Raw genomic sequence first — 21,806 nt, 5'->3', positions numbered from 1 at the left:
GGCTCAGGGCTCCTGCTTGGTGCTCCTCTGGCTGGGGGATCTTTGCTGGTGCCACCTCTGCTGCCAGGGTTAGAGCTGAGCAAATGCTTCCCCTTCTCTCTGCAAGTCCTTTCTAACGTGAACATTTGTCTTGTCTTCTCTCCACTTGCTGCTTTCCTGGACAGCAAACCAGACAGGTAAGAGCACCAGATTTGCCATTTTATTCAGGTTCTTGCTTGCTGTGTGTTAAACAGTGTTTGCTGTGTGGTGTTGAAGTTTTTTTGGTGCAGTTCCACCTCTAGATCTGTCCTCACAGAAACCCTGTGTCAGACTATGTTTGAATTGGGACAGGAAAAACAAAGCAAGGCCAGTTTTCTCCTGTTTGTCCATTCCTAAACAAAACGGCCGTTTCTCAGGTTGAGCAGCAGTGGCAGTAAATGCTCACAAAGTGCTGGGTTAATGGAGCACAGAAGCTCTCATTTGTGTGGCAGACAGAGGTGAAAGTGGGTTTCTCCTGTCTGGCTGCTCCACACGGGCAGATTCTCACAGCTGAGCTGTCCTTGTCCCGTGGCAGAAGCTGCTCTTGCCCTCTCAGCCAAGGGCTTCTGACAGAGTGTTTATGACTGCAGAAATGAGACTTTTCCCCAGCCATTTCCAAGACTGGAAGAGCTTTCACTGGAAGTAACTGATGGGTTCAGTCCATGAACTGTTCACAGCAGTTCCAGAACTGCGGCAGAAATAAACCTCTCCCAAGCTGCAAAGTGGTGTCATTCCAAAATGCTGCCCCATGCAGTGCTGGCAGGGCTCAGACCTCTTCTTCTGGCTATTAATGACATCAAGACACAGCTAAAAGTGTCCTGAATAACCTCCTCTCTGCCTAAGTAATTGCCATCGCTGCTGCAGGCAAATTATTGGCGGCTTCTGTGCAGCCTAAGCAGGAGAGGTGAGGAGCTCCTCAGCCCTCTCTGGGAGGGCTGGGACCCCTTTCCAAGCCTCGGCGTGGGGGCCACCTTCTCTGCTCCCTGGAGAAGTTCAGCTCCCAGCACTTTCTTTGCAAGAGGTTACCACATCTTTAGGTCAGCACAGGGCTTTGCTTCTAAATTCTCTTCAAGGAGAATGAGCCAGGTCAGCAAAGACTTTTTCAACTGCCTGAGCTAACCTAACCCATTTGGAGGAAAATATATTAGGAAGCACTTCCATGTGCAGCTCAGCTGGCGGGTTGGAGCGGGCTCTGGCTGCTGGCAAGGAGAGGTGGATCTCAGCAGGCACAGCTGTGCTGGGAGAGGATGTGCCTGCACTGTTGGTTGAACCCAGATTTTTAGGGTTCTGCAGTTCAAAAAAGATTGAAAACTGCTGCTCTGACTTCTCTGTCTGCAGCAGGGCAGCTCTGAGAGCTCCTGAACCAGCCAACAGCAATATCAGAGCTTGACATCCAAGGTCACAGCCAGGAGATTCTGTACTTTTCCAAACGATTCTGCTGGCTCTGGTTCTCTCAGGCTGGAAATGGCTTGGCCAGAGTTGGAACATTTTTGCTCTGCAGAGTTCAGTGGAGGCTGCTCTGAGCAGGGAGGGTGAGCGGTGAGTTCACAGCACCTCAGCTGCTCCTGGCTGCCACTCTGTGCTGCTGCTGGAGAAGGGGAAACTTCCAGACTTACCTGAAAGCTGCTCCCAGGCCATTGTCAACCCTTAAAACACAGCACTGGCAAGCCTTCCAAACCTCATCCCTTTTCTGATGTGTTTTATATACTCAAACCCTTGGCTGCACCTTTGATTTTTGCTGGGAGCTTTGCTCGTGCTTGAACATGAGTAGCTGAGGAGTAGCTGACACCACAAGGCCCACAAGCTAAGCTGCTTTTTCTTTCTGGTCTCTTTTGTGTCCTTTTGGGTTTGTTGTGAAGCAAACGGAAAGATTCAGAGCCACGGACCAAGTGCCTCCTGAACAATGCAGAAATCGCCCCCCACCACCCCAAGGACCCCGTGGAAATGAGGAGAATCAACTTCCAGACTCCAGGTAACAGCTGCTGGCCAGCCTGTCCCGCTGGGAAGGCAGGAGTGGAGCACCTGCCCCTTCCCTGAGCCCTGGCTGCCTGCCTGGAGCTGCTGAGGCACTGCCTGGAGAGCCAGGGCTGCCCTTGGGCACAGCCCAGGAGCCCCAGCCTGGCCTGTGCTAAGTGGGAATGCTGGAAGAAGCCTCTGCTGGGATCCTCAAGGACCTTGCACAGGCTGTGCCCAGTGCTGGCAAGGCAGAAGAAGGGTTTTCCTGGATTCCCAGAGAAATTGGTGCATTCTGGGCTGTGCCAGACACAGCAGAGCAGCAGGGCTGCCCGTGCCCCAGCTGGGAGCTCCTGGGTGGGGAGATGGAGCGTGGCAGCTGCCCAGCCACACGTGGAGCTGGTGCTTCCTGGAGCCAAACCAGCCCTGCTGGGAGCCAGGGGCTGTGCAGGGGGAAAGGAGCTCTGTGCCTGGGGCAGGTGAGGCAGTGTCCCCTGGCTTGGGGCAGATGCTGCCATGGAATCCATGGAATCCCAGACTGGGTTGGGATGGGAGCACCTTAAAAGCCACTCAGTTCCACCCCCTGCAGTAGGCAGAGCTTCCACAGCCCAGGCTGCTCCAAGCTTTGTCCAGCCTGGCCCTGGGCACTGCCAGGGCTGGCCCAGCCTGGCCCTGCAGCTCTGGCAGAGGCTCTGTGCAGCCTTCCTCCTGCACACACGTGTCCCCATGTCCATGCATGTCCCAGCTGCTGCATGGCACCTCTGCAGCCACCACCACACGTCCTCACACACGGACACGCTGACCCCGTGCCTGTCCACGCCTCTGCCTCCAAGTTCCTGGTGCTTGAGGATTTGGAAGGGAATTTATTGTGCTTTTTGGGGGCTGGCTGTTGTTTTCAGTTTGTTTGTATTTTTGGTTTTTTGCTGTTTTGTGCTCGTTGGTAATGTTTCTGTAGCTCCTGTTTCCCCTCCCCATCCCAGTCCTGTCCTTAGCCTTGTCGAGTTCCCTTGGGGTGGGGCTGGCAGGAGGGACCCAGGGGGATTTGTGGGGAACCACAAGGCAGAGCTGAGCTGAGGGGCTCTTACCAAAAGGAGTTAGGAAGCACCTGCTGGGATCAGCCCCAGCTTAGGAAGGATGCTCAGCCCAGGGAAGGCAGTGGGTTCACTCCAGTGTGCAGGGACAGCAGCCCAGCACAGGAAGGTCCCTAAGTCAGCTCTTAGTGCTGCTCTTGCAGGACAGTCTGGAGGTGTTTGAGATCTTTTGGGTGCAGCTCAGCAGCAGTTTGCCCTTGTCTGGGCGCCTTTGGGAGCGTTCTGTGGGTGCTCCAGGTGGAGAGAGGTGGGAGACCCAAGAGAAGGAGCTGTACTCCCTCTGATGGAAAGACTGTGCTGAGATAAAAATAAAAGGTTGAGGCCTTCCAGCTTGGTGGTGGTGCCAAGAAGCAGCTGGAAGTGCTGGTTCCTGTGTTTCCCTGAGTGTCCCACAGGACAGCAGGGTCAGCTGGGCGTGCTCCCATCAGTTAATGGGATCCGTGGAGGGGGAGTCAGTCTCCTGCTGACCCCACTTCAGTCATGCTGCACCTCTGAATTCTGCCTCTGAGAGGTTTGTGAAGGGCAGCTGAGACACCAAAACCTGCATTAAGGCTTTGCAGATCCCAAAAGACACTGCCTGTGTCTGGTCTGGCTTTAGGAGATGCTGCCCTTTCCTTTCCAGGTTTATCTGGCCAGAGTTGACCTACCTGGTGTTACTCTGCTCTATAATTTGTGAATTAAAAGGTTTTAAAGGATCTGGGGGAGTTGATCACCTGCCTCCCACAGAATTTTGGAAACATTGGGTGAAAATGGGAAATGAGCTTGGAGTGTGTTGGCAGTGATGGAGAGATTGTGGTGCAGTGTGCAGGGGAAGAGTCCACAGCTGCTCTCTGAGTTAAAGACATTTAAATTCAATATACTGTGGTTCAGAAGGGGCCTGTGGCTCTTCTGCAGACAGGTGACCCCAGGTAGCATCTCCATTGTGTCCCCAGCAGTGAAACAGAGGAGGGACATGGGAATGGGAACGTGCAGCTCAGAGAGGGGAAAGCAAAACACATCTTAGATATCCTGTCCTAATCAGCACAAGAAATACCTTTCTTTTCCTCTTTAGATTTATGTTGGTTTTTGTTTTGTTTTTTTTAATTAGCATGAAATTTTCACAAAAGTGTATCTTTTATTTATTTATTTTTTACTGTTTTCTGCAGATTCTGGTCTGAGCAGCCCTCTCAGTGACCCTGAGTTTGACTTGGAAAGTTAGTTCCTGTGTGTTTTTGTTCCTGTTGGTTTCATTTTTCCCCCCCCATTATTATTTTCCTCTTCTGTCACTTTCCTTTCCAATTCTTGTTCCGTTCCTGTTACTATATTTTGGTTTTCTGCCGACCTCTCCCTGTTCCTGCGGTGTTTGCCCATCCCATCCCTGTTCTGTGCCATCTGTTTGTCTGAAGTGCGCTTCCAGTTTTACAGTTTCCCTTTGGAGGCCTCAGGAGGAGGCGGGGGCAGCCCCAGCCCGGGGTTCCCTGTCCCCCCTCGGTGTCCCCAGGAGCATCCAGGGCTGCCTTTCCCCCCGTGGACGATGTCCCATCGCTGGTGCTTGGCTCAGTGTCCTCAGTGTCCCCTGTACTCGTGCCCTGCTCTCTCGGGGGGTTGTGCTTTGGTGTTTGCAACGCAGGGGAAGAGAAACTGGAGCTGCAGCTGTGATGCCCCTCTGCAGGAGCCAGCCAGGCACCGTTCCGTTCCGATGGGGAGGCTGCCCGGCTGTGGCAGGTGCCTGCTCCTTGTTCCAGGAGCACAGAGACCACCCCGGCATCTCGCAGGAGTGAAATGCTCCTCCAGCCACGGTGATTTTGCAGGATAAATGGGCTCTGGCCCACGGAGCAGATGTTAGGGTGACGTTTCTGGTGACTTGGCTGCTGCACAGAGAATCAAGTCTTTTGTGATAAGATTAGAGAGATTCAAGTGATTGAAATGTTAGATGAGACTGGCTCGAAAAGATTTCATCCCATTAGGAGCCAAGATCCCAGCCTTGCTGGGTGGTTTGGGCTTGGATTTTTTTCTAATACTGGGCAGGGAAGGATGTGAGGTTTCAGCTGACAAATGTGAGGAGTCACAGATGCTGCTTGTGCTTGGAGATGTGAGGGCTGGGATATTTCCCTGAATACTTCAATCCAAATACCAGTCTCTTTGGTACGGAATATGTCACACTTTGTAACAGAGGGGTTGTGGGTATTTTCCTGGCTGAACTCAGCCCTTCATACCCCAAAATGAGTTCCTGAATGAAAGAAGAGCAGCTGCACAGCTGAGCTGAGGCAGTGCCACTCCTGCCTCGTTTCACAGAGAGCTCCTGGATCCTGTTGGAAACCCCCTGCACTTGGCTTTTTCACCAGGGCAGTGCTTATTGCTGCAGAGGTTCTTTTATCCAAAGAGCCCTAGAAATCGATCCCACGAGGAGTTTCTGTCCTTAACAGCAGCAGAACAAGTTGCCGTGTGCTCCCAGGCAGGTCCTGTGCGGGGAGGGTGGGAGGGGAAGCAGAATGACCCCCAGGAAAGGGCAGAGCTGCTGCTCATGCTGAGTTTTTCCTGGAGCTTTTATGAAGGAAACTTGTGAAATTCCTTCAAGGGGAAGGTGACTCCTCATTCCAGATTGGCACAGTGGGCCTTTCCCTTGCAGCCCACTGGCTCAGAGGTTGTTGCACATGTTGCTCCAAGACTTCTGAGCCAAGGAGGATCTGGGTTTTTTCTGGCTTGTTATTACTGGGGTTCCAGGTTCTTTATTTCCTCCTTTTAACCTACATGTCCATCGAGTGTTGGTGGTGTTAAACTGGTTTGGTCTGATCTGATCTCAGCCAGGGTGGCCTCCCCATCCCACACTGAGAGAGGACCAGCTCCTCCCAACAGCCCAGTCAGGTGCTGGGGCGGGCGGCAGGTGGAGAAATAATCCTCCTGTGATGGGCCAGGACAACAAGACACAAAATGGGAGTTTTTCCTCCATGAGCTGAGAGAGGTTTCCTGCCCTGATCCCAGCAGGCTGGAATGGAGCCAGCACAGCCCCCAGGAAGTTCAGGGTTATTTTTGTGAGCTTTTTTGGGTATATTTCCCCTCTCCTTCTATTTTCAGCCATATTTCCTTGTGCTGAAAATAGATGTGTGGTGAGCTTAGGAGAAACCTGTCCAGGTATGGCAGACTCATCCCGTGCCCAGGCCTGGGGGAAGCAGCCCCTCTCCCAAATCACTGTAAAACTGAGGATGTCATGCTTGCTTTGCCATCTCTGTGCCGAGTTCTCAGAGTATCTGACCATGCTGCTGCCACGCCGCTGCTTTGTCACCCACCAACACCCACGGGGCTCGAAATTCTCCCTGGCTTCCATCTCTTCTCCACTCCTGTCCTTCTCATCGAGGGCACTGCCAGGGCTTCTCGGGATGCTGCTCTGCTGGCAGACAGCATGGGAAGCCTCTGGAAAGACATGATCCGATGCAGATGAGCAAAGCACGGAGAGCTTTTCCCCCTGGGGTTGTGTAGCCACTGAGGGCAGGGTCCCTGCTCTTCCCAGAGCTCCAGCTGTCTCTTCCAGAGCAGGATGTGCAAACCCCAGGCTGAGAGCTGAGTCAGCTGTGGCTGCTCACCCCGGTGGTGGCTGAGATGTGCCCCAGTTGGACCAGTCTGAACCATGGGACGTCCCAGTATGGCTCCACTGAGTTCCCTGGAGCTCTGGCTGCCTCAACAGCAGCACACCAAAGCTGGGGGGATTGCAGGGCCAGCAGCTGCACCAGCTCAGGGGCATCAGGCCCTGCAGCACATTGTTCCAGTCCCCCTCCTGAGGGGGATCTGCTGCCTGCCCATCCCAAAAGGTGACAACGTTCCCAGCCTGAGCCACGAGGGTGGGCTGTGCTGCACAGGGAACATCACCCAGCAGCCAGCAGTGTGGACAGCAGCCAGCTGGTGCCTGGCTGCACTCTGGGGATGGTGCAGGGCAGAGCTCAGTGTCCGTGAGCACACTGAGGACTCCCAGAGCCCATGTTGTGCAAAAGGCAACAGAGAATCCCTCAGGAAAAGACCTCAAAGATCATCCAGTGCAGATCCTGAAAAGCCTCCCCTGCTGCCCCCCATCTGCATTTTCCCATCTCCTGCCCACATCTCCATGGTTGGCTGGATCCTGCCCTTGCCTCCTTTCTGTTGGAGCTGGTTCCTGGTCCCGGCGGGTGCTGTGCCATTTGCTGCGTGGGTTCCTCTGGCAGCGTTTGCTCATTCCAAGTCCACTTTGGAATCGCTAACACGCATCTGCTCTTTGGATTTTCCCTTTTGTTTTGCTCTGATTTCCATTGAAAACGGGGCCATCACGGGAACACTCTCATTTTACTGTTTTTTTTTTATTATTATTTATTTCCTTGATTTTTATTTTTTACTTCCAAGGACACAATTTCGAGCCCTGAATTCTTCTCTTCTAACCTCCCTACTTTCATTGCAGATCTTACATTGTAATTTATTTTCTTTTCTTGTTCCTTCTTTCTTATAAAATGCGCAACGGTTGTGAATTTTAGTTATTATTAAATGAGATTCTTTTCCTGCTCTCTTGTCTTTTAGGTATGCTCAGCCACCCACCCATCCCCGTTTCCGAGCTGGCTGAACACACAGAGCATCTCAAAGCTAATGATAACCTGAAATTATCCCAAGAGTATGAGGTATGAGCAAGAGTGAGTGCTGTGCATGGGTTTGCAGAGCCAGGAATTAGGGAATTCAGACAGCCCTTCATCCAAATGAACAGCTTTTCTAAAGATCTGGTTAGGTGAAATTTAAAAGCTATTTATGTATTGGAAATTAAGTACTTGCTGAGCACTTTGTGGGGTTCAGTTCTAGTTCATAAAAAGGAGGTTGGTCCATGAGCTGCTCCTGTGGGGTGAGCAGAGGCTGAGCTCCCTGGGAGAGGGGGATGCAGTCCTGGAAGGTGACTGCTGGGTGGGTGGGAACTGTCCTTGGGGTACCTGAAGAACGTGTCCTGCTGCTGGACACAGAGGAGACCAAGTGAAGGGCTGTGACACTCAGTTTGTACAGCTGAGCTTGAGTGACATGAGCAGGGAGTCTCCACAGCGATGGCATCAGCAGCCATAGAGAAAACCCTTGTCACGTCTGAGGGGTTTGTGCACATTTTCCCTATTCCTGGTAGCGTTTGGTTACCCCATCTCAGACTGGTCTGGGTTGGAAGCACCTTAAATCCCACCCAGTGCCACCCCTGCCATGGCAGGGACACCTCCCACTGTCCCAGGCTGCTCCAACCCCAGTGTCCAACCTGGCGTGGGACACTTCCAGGGATCCAGGGGCAGCCACCCTGTGCCAGGGCCTGCCCACCCTCCCAGGGAGGAATTTCTTCCGAGTATCCAATCTAAAGCCTCCTGCAGTTTAAAGCCCCTTGTCCTATCATTCCGTGCTCTTGTAAAAAATCTCTCCACTCTTGGTTTTGTCGTTGAAAGACATTAAATGCCCCGGTATTCTTCGCCTAATAACGAGTCTAGACTGCCGGGGTGTGTTTGCAGGCAGGGAGCGGGGGATGTTTCCCAAACAGAGGGATGCTCTCCCCGTCCCCGACCCGCGGGTGTCCCCGGGCGGGGTCGCGCCTCGCACAAGGCGCTTTGGCCCCCGGCTCTCTCCTCCTCCCACGCTGGGTCGCGGCGGCAGCAGCTCGTTCCGGGCTCCATCCAGATTCCAGAGGCTGATCTGCATAATGCCACATCCCGAGTGCCCTGGCTCCGAGCCAGCCCAACCTCCTCCGGAGGGAGAGCCAGAGCTGAACAAACATCGCTAATGAAGTGAAGGCGAGGCGTGATTAGAGGGATGGAGAGCAAACAGACACATTACAATAGTATAAATACCCATTAGTTAGGAATTCTCCGCAGCCGGAGCGCCGCAGCTTTTTCTGTGGGTGGTTTTGCAGCAGCTGTGCCCGGGCAGCTCCGGGGTGGGCAGCGAGGGCAGCGGGGCCGCGCCTGGGACCGGCACCGTGTCCCCGGACGGTGGCAGTCAGAGCGGGAGCCAGCAGCGGCAAACACAGCTGGGCACCTTCCTGCCAAGCCTCCAATTGAGGCAAACCCCAAGGGCTCTGCAAAATGATGAAGGAATTAAGCCCTTGTTTTATTTAATTCTCTGGCTGAGGATTTAGAGGTAAACGTAATTAACCTAATTTCCATATCTGGGACAGCTGGACTTTAAAGAGGAAAAAAAAAAACCTGACCGCCAAACCTGGCATAAATCACTAGGACGGGCAGAGGGGATTTTTCTCTCCAGTGCATTTCATTGTTTATTCCTTCATCCCTTCTAGGAAAAATCCATGTTGATTGAGTGTGCCAGGGCCAGGGTCTTTCCCCCTGTTTTGTGCTGGGCCCTCACTGCTGTCCCTGCCGGGCTCCCGTGGGGCTTCCTCCCCATTTGCACTGGGAAACCTTCGGTGCTGGGTGCAGAGGGGGAACGACCTCAGCTATTCCACCTGGGGCCGAGGGAGGTGGGACATCAGCTGTTCCACGGGGACCAAAGCTGGGCTCCTGGGGATGCAGATGGTAATTGCTGCTCTCCTCAGCGAGACCTCCAGCCGTGGGGAATAAGTGCTCAGAGCTGCTTTTGCTGCTTTTCCCCTCACTGACTCTCCTGTTTCCTGTCCCAACCCCTCCAGTCCATCGACCCTGGGCAGCAGTTCACCTGGGAGCACTCCAACCTGGAGGTGAACAAGCCCAAGAACCGCTATGCCAACGTCATTGCCTACGACCACTCGCGGGTCATCCTGCTGCCCATCGAAGGTATGGAGCATCCCCTGGAGCATCCCCACTCCCGCAGCAGTGCTGGGATGGAGCCCCTGCAGGGAGCACATCCCACAGGCGCTTCTCTCATCTCTATTTATGTTCTCTCTGAACGTCTCCCCGGGAGTTTGGCAGGCAGGAGATACCTCTGTTAACCAGGCGTTGGTTAAATTCTGGTGACTGGCAGATTCTGGAGCTGCAATCTCATATCAAGGGCTGGTTTATAAGAAACTGCCTTGCCTTTGCTTGGAGATGCCTGTTTGATGCATCTCTGACTAACAGGAACAGTTCAGACCCCATTGTGCTTTAGAGGGAGCAGGAACAGGGGACGCAGAGCGGGGCTGCACAGGAAGGAGTGGGAAGCAAGCCCAGGGCTGATTGTACAAATGTGAGAGGCAGCAGCAGCAGAGATGTGGCTGCTGAGTTCTACAGGAACAAAGATCACTTGATACACAGCCCCTGCTGCAGCCCTGGCCCCTAAAAGGCTCGGGGTAAGAAGGGGTTAGTGAGAGCCTGGCGGGTCATAAATTGTTTCCTGAGCTGCTTATGTGAGTGATGGTGCAGTCAGAAAATTTACATTAAATTTCACAACTCGTGGCTCTTGACAGAGCTGCTCCAGTGCACGCCAGGATAAGAGGGGCTTGAGATGGAGTTGAACAGGGCACCTGCTTGGGTTGCTGCTGCCGAGATAAAATTGGAGTTTCATGGGCTCAGGATGTGGCTGTGCAGGGTGGATAAAGCGTTCAAGGCCAGTCTTGCGTTGCCAAGAGCTGATCATCAGAGCAGAGAGGATGTGGGGTGTCCTGGTAACTGCCTGGTGAATGGAGAGGTTAATTCCAAAGCCTTTGAGACCAAGGAATTGCTAAAATAATCTCCCTGTGCCATGGCAGCTCCAAGGGGCAGGGGGAAGGGGGAGAGCTGAGGCAGCAGCAGAGCACGGTGATTTGCCAAAAAACTGCACAAATCTGGATTGCTCTGGTCTGCTATTAGAGGGCTTTAAATGTTTCTCCTTGTGAGGCTGACTGTGTTCTGCCTTGGTTTAATTCCGAGATTAATATTGTATGAGCCAAGGAAAGCAGAGGCTTTAAAAAGTTGCTTTGTCATTCAAGGGAAGGGAGAGGAGCACAAGTGGGGGAGTGAAGGACACTTGGGCTGGTCTTGGATCTGGGGCTGGATGCAGGCAGCAGTCCCAGCTCTGCCCAGGGCTCCGTGAGGGACCAACAGTGCAAGGAGGATGGGCCAAGGTTGAATTTTCAAGCATCTGAGAGGTTCTGACATGTCTTGGCTGGTGTGCTCCTTCCTACCGAGCTCTATTTCATGCTCAAGGCTGGAAGATGAAAGGAGCTGGAGGAATTAGTTTTGTTGCTTTCTCTTTGTTTTAAATCTGGATTTGCCAAGGCTGCAGATTGTCGCTGGCTGCTTGGTCAGGAAGAAGTAGTGGCTTTAATTCTGTGACTTGTCTGAAGCTGGGCCTGTCACACACTAAAACCTTGCAGGAGCTCATGGCCACCATTTCAAATGACAGAGGGGACCCCAGGGGGCTGAAGAGGAAATTAATTCCAAAAGCTCAGCCTTGAACATGCTCCTGCCATTGCAGCCACCTTCTCTCCCTCCTGAAATTTCAGACTCGAGGGATAAAGGGTAGGGAACCCTTCAGAAGTTGAATCAAAAGCCATTTCTCCAGGAGTTGAAGCTCCCGAGTGCCCTTGAGGACAGGCAGGCTGCTCTGGGCTCGCCCCTCACCAGCAGCAGCAGCCCAGGTGCTGCTGCCCACCCTTGGCTCCCCTGCAGGCAGGAGTGAAGGGCTCTGCACCGAGTTAATCATGGGTTGGCAGGTCCTGCCAGCCCTGCCAGGCGCTGGCTGTGCTTGGAGCAGCCAAAGCAGCCCTGAGTGTGCCAGGCGCCGGCTCCGGAGCCCAACCTGCGCAGCGCCGCGTGCCAGCGCCGTTTTAACTTCAGAGCAGCCTTCTCCTGCCACGTCCCAATCAACCTCTTCACTCTGGCAGTGCCTCCTGCTCATCCCAAACCCTCAAGCAGGGACCCAGGCGAGCAGCTGGAGCTCAATAGCCTGTAACTCATGCGAGTAGGAAAAAAAACACTCTTAAAAATGACAGCGGGCAATTTACAGCCAGTCAAAGCCTGTAATTTCACAGCCTTCATTGGCTAAATCAAGCCTGGCTTTATTCTTTACCCTGTCCAGCTGTAGCTCAATGCCTCTGGACCACACAGTCATTGACCAGGTGCATTTACTGCCTGGGCTTGGGGCGGGCTGGGACAAGGACTCGGGTTTGTCCTACTGGACACCGATGCACCAGGACTTTGCTCCCGTTAAACACAGGAGTAAAAGCACCACGGCTTCAAGGCCTGATATTCAGTCTCTTTAATTTTGCAAGGAGTGACTGTCTCTCTGCAGTGCAGGAGCTTGAGCTGGGAAAACCTTGCCAAGAGCCTGCGTGATTCTGACCCACCAAGCCACAGAGGCTCTGGTGTTTCTGCAGGGGGCTTCTCTCTAACAGCATCCCTACAAAAATCTCCTCGTGCTCCCAGCTGTGTGAAGCGCTGTGCAATCCCCTGATTTTTGCTGATTTGACACAGGAATTGTGGGCAGTGATTACATCAATGCCAACTACATCGACGGGTACCGGAAGCAGAACGCCTACATCGCCACGCAGGGGCCGCTGCCCGAGACCTTCGGGGACTTCTGGAGGATGGTGTGGGAGCAGCGCTCTGCCACCATTGTCATGATGACTAAGCTGGAGGAGAAATCACGGGTAAGACGCACGAGAGGCATGACTGGTTAGTCATAATCCAGGGGGATTGGAGGGGAGAGTTGGGGGAGAGGCAAATCCCTTTGATGTGCAGCCAGGGGGGGATTTCTGCCTGCTCTGCCAGCACCCTGAAAGTTCAGTGATTCATTGCTTTTAAAAAAACAAACCATTCACCCTGGGAAGCTGCAGCCTCCTTGGCAACTCCAGGAGAAGAGGCTGCTGGATCCCACTGCATGTCTGTCTTGGAGTTAATCATGTGGCAAGTTTCACATTCAGTTGTCTTGTTTAACAAGCCCCAGTACATTCCCTCTAATCTTCAGGATCATTCCAGTCTGTTGTCTATGGGATTGATGTAGCATCAAAGTCTGTGCTTAGTCAGTAGGAGCTTTTTCTGCTGGGTCTGTCCCTGTCCTGGTGCTCTGCAAAGACACTTGTGCACCTCTCCTTGCCTTTGCCACTGGCCCAGCCTCACCTGTAACAGGGCACTTTGGGAATGAGCATCCCCAGCAGGGAAGGGTTTGTCCCAGCACTGAGCCATCCCTCCTGTCCTGCAGATCAAGTGCGACCAGTACTGGCCAGGCCGAGGCTCAGACACCTACGGGATGATCCAGGTGATCTTGCTGGACACCATTGAGCTGGCCACCTTCTGCGTCCGAACGTTCTCCCTTCACAAGGTGAGCTGGCTGCTGCTGCTGCTGTTCTCCCTGGGGATGGGCTGTGGGCCAGTGTGCACTCTGCAGCACACACAGCACACACAGCACACACAGCACTCACAGCACACACACAGCACTAACAGCACACACAGCACAGCACACACAGCACACATAGCACACACAGCACTCACAGCACACACAGCACAGCACACATAGCACACACAGCACAGCTCTCAGAGCACTCACAGCACACACAGCACACACAGCACACACAGCACTCACAGCACACACAGCACACACAGCACTCAGAGCACACACAGCACAGCACACACAGCACACACAGCACACACAGCACACACAGCACACAGAGCACTCACAGCACTCACAGCACACACAGCACACACAGCACAGCACACACAGCACTCAGAGCACACACAGCACACACAGCACACACAGCACACACAGCACTCAGAGCACATACAGCACAGCACACACAGCACACACAGCACACACAGCACTCACAGCACACACACAGCTCTCAGAGCACACACAGCACAGTGTGCTGCTGCTGTCCCTGACCCTGTGCTCTGTCCTGCAGAACGGCTCCAGCGAGAAGCGCGAGGTGCGGCAGTTCCAGTTCACGGCGTGGCCCGACCACGGCGTGCCCGAGTACCCCACCCCGTTCCTGGCCTTCCTGAGAAGGGTCAAAACCTGCAACCCTCCCGATGCTGGGCCCATCGTGGTGCACTGCAGGTACTGCTTCCCTTCCCCGGGCACCTGTGAGGGAGGCTGTGGATCTGCCTGGGGGACAGGGACAGCTCTCAGCCACAGGTGGACTCCCAGGCAGCATCTGAGAAGGAAAGCTGGGGATTCCACTGACCACAGCATTTCCTGAGATGATGAGGGGTGTGATTGGTGCCAAATCATTTGGATTGAGTGTTTCAGGCCAGGCTGGACAGGGCTTGGAGCAGCCTGGGACAGTGGAAGGTGTCCCTGCCCATGGCAGGGGTGGGGCTGGATGAGGTTTAGGGGCCGTTTGAAACCGAACCATTCTGGGATTTGGTGATCTTGTTGAGCAGTGGGAAGTGCCTGGTGCTGTACCAGTGTCGGGTTCTGTGTGGTGGGGCTGTCTCTGGTCACAGTGAGAGAGGAGGAGGACCAGGTGTGACCTCGGAGGGTGTTTGGGAGGCAGAGCTGACAGTGATTGACAGAGGGTTCCTGAGTGCTGCAACCTTCCTGATAATGCCAGGCTGAAGGCAGGTAACATTCCCTAATTCAATTTACAGCCCAGTGAGGAATCCTTGAGGCCTCAGTGCAGATAAATCCCTGTGTTCCTCAGGAGGGTGTGGAGGAGCCTGCGGGTTCCTGGGCACTGGGGGAAGATCTGAATTGTGCAGGCTGCTGGGGAAGCTAATCCTGCCTCTGCTGCAGGATGCCATTTAAACAGTCTTTGTGAGTGGGCAACTTATCACTACCCTTGCAGATGGTAATTATTGTGCACCTCAGAAAATGAATAAAGAGCTGTCAGCTCACAACCAGCTCCCAGATCAGCTGCTAAATTCTTGCCAAAGCTCCAGTCACCTGCTTGGTTCAGGTGTTAGGCAGTCTAATTAGCAGAGATCAAGGGGGCTCGATGAAAAAAGGGACAGCAGTGGAATGGTAAGAGGAAACCCTTTATTAGCAGTGGCACAAGAGAGCACAGAGCCCCGCTGAGGTGCAAATGCCATTACACACAGGTCTGATGTTACCTCCGTGCACAAAAACACTGAGGCAGAGAGGTGACGCATGTTACTCATTACAACATCAGTGCACTTTACAACATTTCAGCTGCTGAGATCTGAGAGATTAAACAGGCTTTTGCAGCCTTCAGATCCTGCCAGCCCCTCGATGGAGCCTCGGGCTGCCACAGCTGTGCCTGGCCCGGGGTGTCACAGTGGAGGGGACACAGGATAGAGCATGTGGAGCAGGGACACAGGATGGAGCATGTGGAGGGGGGACACAGCAGTGTGGAGGGGACAGAACATTGTGGAGTGGAGACACAGCAGTGTGGAGTGGGGACACAGCAGTGTAGAGGGGACACAGCAGTGTGGGGTGGGGACACAGCAGTGTGGAGGGGACACAGCAGTGTGGGGTGGGGACAGAACAGTGCGGAGGGGACTCAGGACACAGTGTGGAGGGGACTCAGGACACAGTGCGGAGGGGACTCAGGACACAGTGGTGGAGGGGCACTGGGCCCTGCCCAGTGACAGGACAGTCCCTCAGCTCCCTGTCCCTGTCCCCAGCGCGGGCGTGGGACGCACCGGCTGCTTCATTGTGATCGACGCCATGCTGGAGAGGATCAAGCACGAGAAGACCGTGGACATCTACGGGCACGTCACCCTCATGAGGTCCCAGCGCAATTACATGGTGCAGACTGAGGACCAGTACAGCTTCATCCACGATGCCTTGCTCGAGGCCGTGGCCTGCGGCAACACCGAGGTCCCGGCCCGGAACCTCTACAGCTACATCCAGAAACTGGCGCAGATCGAGGCCAGGGAGCATGTCACGGGCATGGAGCTGGAGTTCAAGGTGAGCCCGGGGGCTGGGATGGGGCAGCAGCGCCTGCCAGGTGCTCACACTGAGCCTTTGTCAGGCTGGCGGCACCTTGGTGTTTCCATGAGGGAGGAAATGGCATTGCTGAGGTCTGCAGTTCCCTGGGGACACCTGCCTGGCACCACAGGCGGCTGCCTTGGCCACTTCACATCCAGACTGAATTTGGTCCCTCTTAAACTGGAGGAGGTTTTAACTTTTTTGGTAGTAGTACTATTTTCTGCAAGTTTTGCTTAGGGAAGGCCTCAGTCCGTGTGCCCCAGCCCCAAACCCAAACCCAGGAGGGCACACGGAGGGGTAGAGCAGGTCTGGCACGGGGTCAGGGCTGCCCCAGCTCAGGGAATGGTGTCCCTCCCTGCCCACAGCGCCTCGCCAACTCCAAGGCCCACACCTCGCGCTTCATCAGCGCCAACCTGCCCTGCAACAAGTTCAAGAACCGCCTGGTGAACATCATGCCCTACGAGACCACGCGCGTGTGCCTGCAGCCCATCCGCGGCGTCGAGGGCTCCGACTACATCAACGCCAGCTTCATTGATGGTTACAGGTATGGCCGGCCACCTGTGGTCACCTGGGCTGTCCCTGGGCACCTCTGGGTGACTTGGGCTGCCCCTGGGCCACCTGGGCCACCTCTGGGTCACCTCTGGGCCACCTGGGCTGCCCCTGGGCACCTCAAGGTCACCTGGGCTGCTGAGAAGATTTTGCCCTGTGGTCTCAAATTACTGATCCCCTAAAGCAGAGCTGCCCTTCCTCAGCTGCAGCTCCTGGGCACAGAGGGTCAGCCAGGGGTGGATTTTGCCATTGGGAGGTTCCTAAATATGGACTGGCCTTTTTATTACCTTTGTGGTTTGGGGGCATTGCAATCCCCAAAGCTTCCCCCAGGAAACTCCAGCCCTGGGAGCTGCAGCCCTCCATGGGTGGGTTTGGAGGGAACAAAGCAACTCCATGTGCAGGTTTTCCTCCTGTCCAGGACCAGCAGTGCTGTGGCACAGGGATTAGGGCAGCTCTGTGCCTGGAGGTTGGATTTACCCCTTGGAAGTGACATCTAAGGAGAGCTTCACCATTGGCTCGGGGGATTTTTGACCACTGGCACCAAAGACATCCCAACCCCTTCAGCCCTTGTGCAGCTCCAGTCCTTGCCCAGCGTTTCCATTTGCCCTCCCACTCCCCAGCACTTCCCAAAGCTGCTGCCCCTGCAGTGTCCCCCCTGACCCCTCCTTGCCTCGGGCTCCCCAGGCACCAGAAGGCCTACATAGCCACACAGGGGCCGCTGGCAGAGACCACCGAGGACTTCTGGAGGATGCTCTGGGAAAACAACTCCACCATCGTGGTGATGCTGACCAAACTCCGAGAGATGGGGCGGGTGAGTGAGGGCAGGAGGGGCTGGGAGGGGCTGGGAGGGGATCCTGCAGGGCTGGGAGGGGATCCTGCAGGGCTGGGAGGGGATCCTGCAGGGCAGGAGGGGATCCTGCAGGGCTGGCAGAGAGATCCTGCAGGGCAGGAGGAGGATCCTGCAGGACAGGCACTAACAGGACCTGTGTGGCCTGGGCAGGAGAAGTGCCATCAGTACTGGCCCGCGGAGCGCTCGGCACGGTACCAGTACTTCGTGGTGGACCCCATGGCCGAGTACAACATGCCCCAGTACATCCTGAGGGAGTTCAAGGTCACGGATGCCAGGGTAGGTGCTGCTGTGGCCGGGCTGGGGCAGCTCACGCTGGAGGAAAGGGGCTGTGGTGGGCTTGGCTGAGGGTTCTCTGGGATTATCAGAAAATCCTGGACAAGGATCATCGGGTCCAATCCCTGCACAGAACAGGGTGGGGTCAGGCTCTGCTCCCAGTGCTCCCAGGACAAGACAAAACAGCCTCAGGCTGTGCCAGGGGAGGCTCAGGTTGGACAGCAGCAGGAATTTCCTCTGGGTCAGGTGGTGGAAGGGGCTGCCCAGGGAGGTTTGGAGTCCATGTGCCTGAGAGCTCAGTCGTGATGAGGAACAGAACACACACACACAGATTGTCCTGGAATATTTGTTCTTACAAATTGATAGTTTCAAACTTCTCTTGCTGCCTTGAGTTGCTTTGTTAGAGACGTGCCTGGCTTTGGGGTTTAGCTGCAGCTTATTTGAGGTGAAAGCAGAAAATATTTCCCCCCAAGAACTGATAAAAATCTTGCAAAGGTTTCTCTGCACCCTTCAGAAAATGAGCACTTGTATGGCTGGGAGAGGAGCCACTGTCAGTCATGCTCAAAGGGACAAATTCACTCCAGTAATCTTCGATTCAATGTCGGGTTTCTCATCCAAAGGAACATTTCAATACCTTCTCAAATTTCTGTAGCAAACATAACCCTCCCTCTCACAGCACAGCTTTTGAGGTTGCCAAAGTATTCCAGAACCTGATAATTCAATTTGCAAGGTTGAGGAGGAGGATGCCTCATCAGTCCTCGTAGAACAAGATTTATCTTCCTGTCAGCTGTAATTCTGACACTGTGGCAATTCTTTGTGAAGATTGATTAGAGGCCAACACCTCACCTTGAACGTTCCCTTGTTGAAGACTCCATCTGTGCTGTCTGCAGTGGTCAGAGCTTTCAGCACCTGCCAGGATATGGATCTGTGCTGACAGCCTGACTCCAGGAACGTCAACTGCAACACAAGCAGCTTCATCCTGGTGGGGCTGGATAATAAATACGTGTGCACTTGACTACAGCACTGAGTTGCCTCAACTTTTCATGCCCTTTAACAAACTAGCCACAGAAATAGGGCAGATTTTTGCCTTTTGTGTTTGTCGTCACAAACCCAGGTGTCTGACTATTCCTGCTTTGTCCCCCAGGATGGTCAGTCACGGACTGTTCGTCAGTTCCAGTTCACTGACTGGCCAGAACAAGGCGTGCCAAAATCAGGAGAAGGTTTTATCGACTTCATTGGGCAGGTGCACAAGACCAAGGAGCAGTTTGGCCAGGATGGCCCCATCTCTGTCCACTGCAGGTAGGCACAGGACACACCCCATCCACGTGGGATGCAGGAGAGCAGGAGCAATTAAAATCCAGATATCCCCCTTCCCACCCCGTCCTTGCAGGGAGGTTTCCTGGGAGTGTCGGTGCCAAACATTTCCCTCTGCCAGCCAGACTCATCTCCCTTCAGCCCTGGCACTGCCCACAAGGCTTTTGACCCTTTGTATTTAGAGGAGAGGTATGAAATACCTCTGAAGGAGATGGGAAGCACAGTGTGATGTGTAGCAATAGAATATCTGTCATATTTGACCTGCAGAAGTAGAAGTATTTTTTACCAGTCTCAGCCCAGTTTACACCTCCAGCACTGCTGGGCTGTTTGCTGCCAGCAAGAATGGAACCTCCTTACCCACAGGCAGGACAGGATGATCCATTCTTAATAAAATCATTTCATTTCAAAAACCCAGTATTACATATTAGGAACAATTTTCCCACTGAATGCTGTTTACCACTCCCCAAAGCTTTTTTTTTTTTTTTTTTTTTAATTTCCCTTTCTCAAACACTTTTTTGGTCAGGCTCTGGCACTTGGGTTATTTCTGGCTATTATTATTATTATTCCTGGGGGGCTGACCCAGGCTCTGCACTTCCAACGTGCTCACAGGGACCAGCTCCACCCCAGGCCAGCCCAGGCAGCACTGTCAGGAGCATTTGGACACTAAACAGTGGCCTGTTTGTTTGCCCCCTCCCCGCAGTGCTGGCGTGGGCAGGACCGGGGTCTTCATCACCCTGAGCATCGTCCTGGAGCGGATGCGCTACGAGGGCGTGGTGGACATCTTCCAGACAGTGAAGATGCTGCGGACACAACGACCTGCCATGGTGCAGACAGAGGTGAGGGGCCTGGCCCAGCAATCTGGAATGGGTGGGCTGGGAGGCACCTCAAACCCCTCTGGTTTCACTCCCTTTGCTGGGAGTGAACATCCCAGCCCTGGCCTTTATCAAACCTCACCTGAGCTCCCTCAGCACGGCTGCACTGCTGGCTTCACCTGAGAAATGCAAAATACATTTTTTAAAAAATCCTAATGTTATAATATTGTAATATATGTTATAATGTAATGTTATAATATATGTTATTATATTAATTATATAGTGTATTAATATATAATAACACATTATATAATAATATATAAGATAATTATATATTATATAAGCATGTGTAATATTATATTGTATTATATTATTTTATGTATAGTTTTAAAGTCTGTTAGGTGTTCCATCCCAGTGTGGGGCCTCAGTTCTCACCCGAGAACAAGCATGGGGCTGTGGGGCTGGCAGGAGAGGGGGGGATGAGAGGCACACACGAAGGGGAGAGCTGGAATTCCCTCTCCCAGGAGCTCTCTGAGGATCCCAGAGGCTCCTGCTCACTCTGTGCTGTCTGCAGAGCAGGACAGGGAGCCCAGGAGCCCGTTCCCCCCTCTGAGCTGCTTCTCTTTGCTGTTGGCAGGATGAATACCAGTTCTGTTACCAGGCAGCTCTGGAGTATCTGGGAAGTTTTGATCACTATGCAACATAAAAAGCCATCGTTGTGCAGACTCTACCAACCACTTCAGTCCTGGAAGGCCCCTTCTGACCCAGGAGGAGCGCTTGAACTTACAAAACTGACTCAGAAGAAGAACCTTTTCATCTGGACCGGGGGGAGGATTGGAAGGAACACCCCTTGGGGAAGTCCATGTTGTAACCTGGCCCTGGCAGGGGCAGCCTGGGAGGCTGCTCAGGACTGCCCTGGAACCTCAGGAGGTGTTTGCTGGGGAGGACAGACGGACACGGGGACTGATCCAAAAGCTCCAACACACCTTGGGAACTGTTTCTGCTGGAGAAGGGAAGGAAAAACCGACTTTGGTTACATCATTAGAGTTCAGTTTATTTACTAATATAGTTGGCAGTCTTTAAAGGAAGTCACTTGCAGAATTGAAGGTGTTCTGTGAAAGCAAAGGAACTAAATCTCAACACTTGGGCAAACTTAGGGTCAGGAGTTCTTCTAGCTGGAGTCTTACTAACCTCAGTATCAGCATTGGGATGATTCTGGGCTCGCAGGCACCTTGCAAACAGCATTCACGGGATGCCCCTGCCACGCCAGAGGTTTTATAGCTCACATTTTGAATACTTGGAACATTCCTCATTTCTTCTAATTCCAAAATTTATTTTTGAGGGTATTTAAAAGGATAGAGAAAGAGCGAGATTACAGCCCCCAGAGCTGGCTGTGGGGGGCAGCCCCTGGGCTGGGGGCTCTGCCTGCTGGCTCGGGGCCCTGCCAGGGCTTCTGGCTCTCCCTGGAGCAGGGGGGACCCCGGGAAGAAAGGCAGCCCCTTCCCCACAGCCCCCTGCTCTGGCCCTGCTCCTGCCAGCAGCAGGTCCCTGCCGGGAGCCCCAGAACACACCTGCAGGAATCCATCCCCAAAATCCAGCAGCTGCCTCCTGGTGCCAGCCCCTCGCCTCTGGACTCAGCAGCTCTCAGAGCTCCTCTCAGGACTGGCCCAGCACTCCTTGCACATCTCCCACATCCCTCTGTCCCCAACATCCCCAGCTGGAAAAGAACTGGGAAAGATCCAGGAAGGTGCATCCAATGGCAAATACTGTGAGTGGCTTTCTTTAAAGTATCGATGTAACTGTAACAAGTGACATTACCTTTTTTTTAAATAGTGTATTTTTTCCTTTTTTTTTTTTTTTAAAAAAAAGACAAAGAATATCAGTCAATGAATTTAAAAGAAAAATTTGCTTATTTGTTCATATTATGTTCAAAGACAGTCTATTTTTTCACTGTAGAAATGTTACGTGTAATGGCTGTGATATATAAAAATGCAGTGCAAATTGCTACTTCTACATATTGCTTTTCTACCATTTAAAAGGTTTAACTTGCTCATGTAAGAACAAAATGTCCTTTCTGGATTTTTTTTTATTATTATTAATTTTTTTTTTGGTGTTCTCTTGTTTCAAATCACAGACATATCCCACGTCCCTGGAAGGGTGGGGAGCAGCAGGTGGAGGGGAGGTGGCAGTGCCAGTTCCCTTCAGCTCTGGCCAGAC

General features: G+C 53.3%; 1 protein-coding gene across 1 annotated transcript in view; it reads left to right on the top strand.

Moving 5' to 3' along the window:
- The window catches only part of PTPRS (protein tyrosine phosphatase receptor type S), a 90,576-nt gene extending 69,956 nt beyond the window's left edge, over window positions 1-20,620 (top strand). The window contains exons 20-34 of the mRNA XM_066336258.1: window positions 165-176; window positions 1,878-1,990; window positions 4,208-4,255; window positions 7,581-7,678; window positions 9,658-9,781; window positions 12,377-12,552; window positions 13,104-13,223; window positions 13,801-13,955; window positions 15,485-15,770; window positions 16,157-16,335; window positions 17,025-17,151; window positions 17,341-17,466; window positions 18,608-18,762; window positions 19,478-19,613; window positions 20,227-20,620. Coding sequence (XP_066192355.1) covers window positions 165-176; window positions 1,878-1,990; window positions 4,208-4,255; window positions 7,581-7,678; window positions 9,658-9,781; window positions 12,377-12,552; window positions 13,104-13,223; window positions 13,801-13,955; window positions 15,485-15,770; window positions 16,157-16,335; window positions 17,025-17,151; window positions 17,341-17,466; window positions 18,608-18,762; window positions 19,478-19,613; window positions 20,227-20,295 — 1,924 coding nt within the window. The 3' untranslated portion in view covers window positions 20,296-20,620. The remainder of the gene's footprint in view (window positions 1-164; window positions 177-1,877; window positions 1,991-4,207; window positions 4,256-7,580; window positions 7,679-9,657; window positions 9,782-12,376; window positions 12,553-13,103; window positions 13,224-13,800; window positions 13,956-15,484; window positions 15,771-16,156; window positions 16,336-17,024; window positions 17,152-17,340; window positions 17,467-18,607; window positions 18,763-19,477; window positions 19,614-20,226) is intronic.
- The last annotated feature ends 1,186 nt before the right edge of the window (window positions 20,621-21,806 follow it).

Source organism: Sylvia atricapilla, chromosome 26, assembly GCF_009819655.1.
Source record: "Sylvia atricapilla isolate bSylAtr1 chromosome 26, bSylAtr1.pri, whole genome shotgun sequence".
Lineage (NCBI taxonomy): Eukaryota > Metazoa > Chordata > Aves > Passeriformes > Sylviidae > Sylvia > Sylvia atricapilla.
Note: the sequence above shows the minus strand (reverse complement) of the source record. Positions and strands in the feature narration are given on the sequence as shown.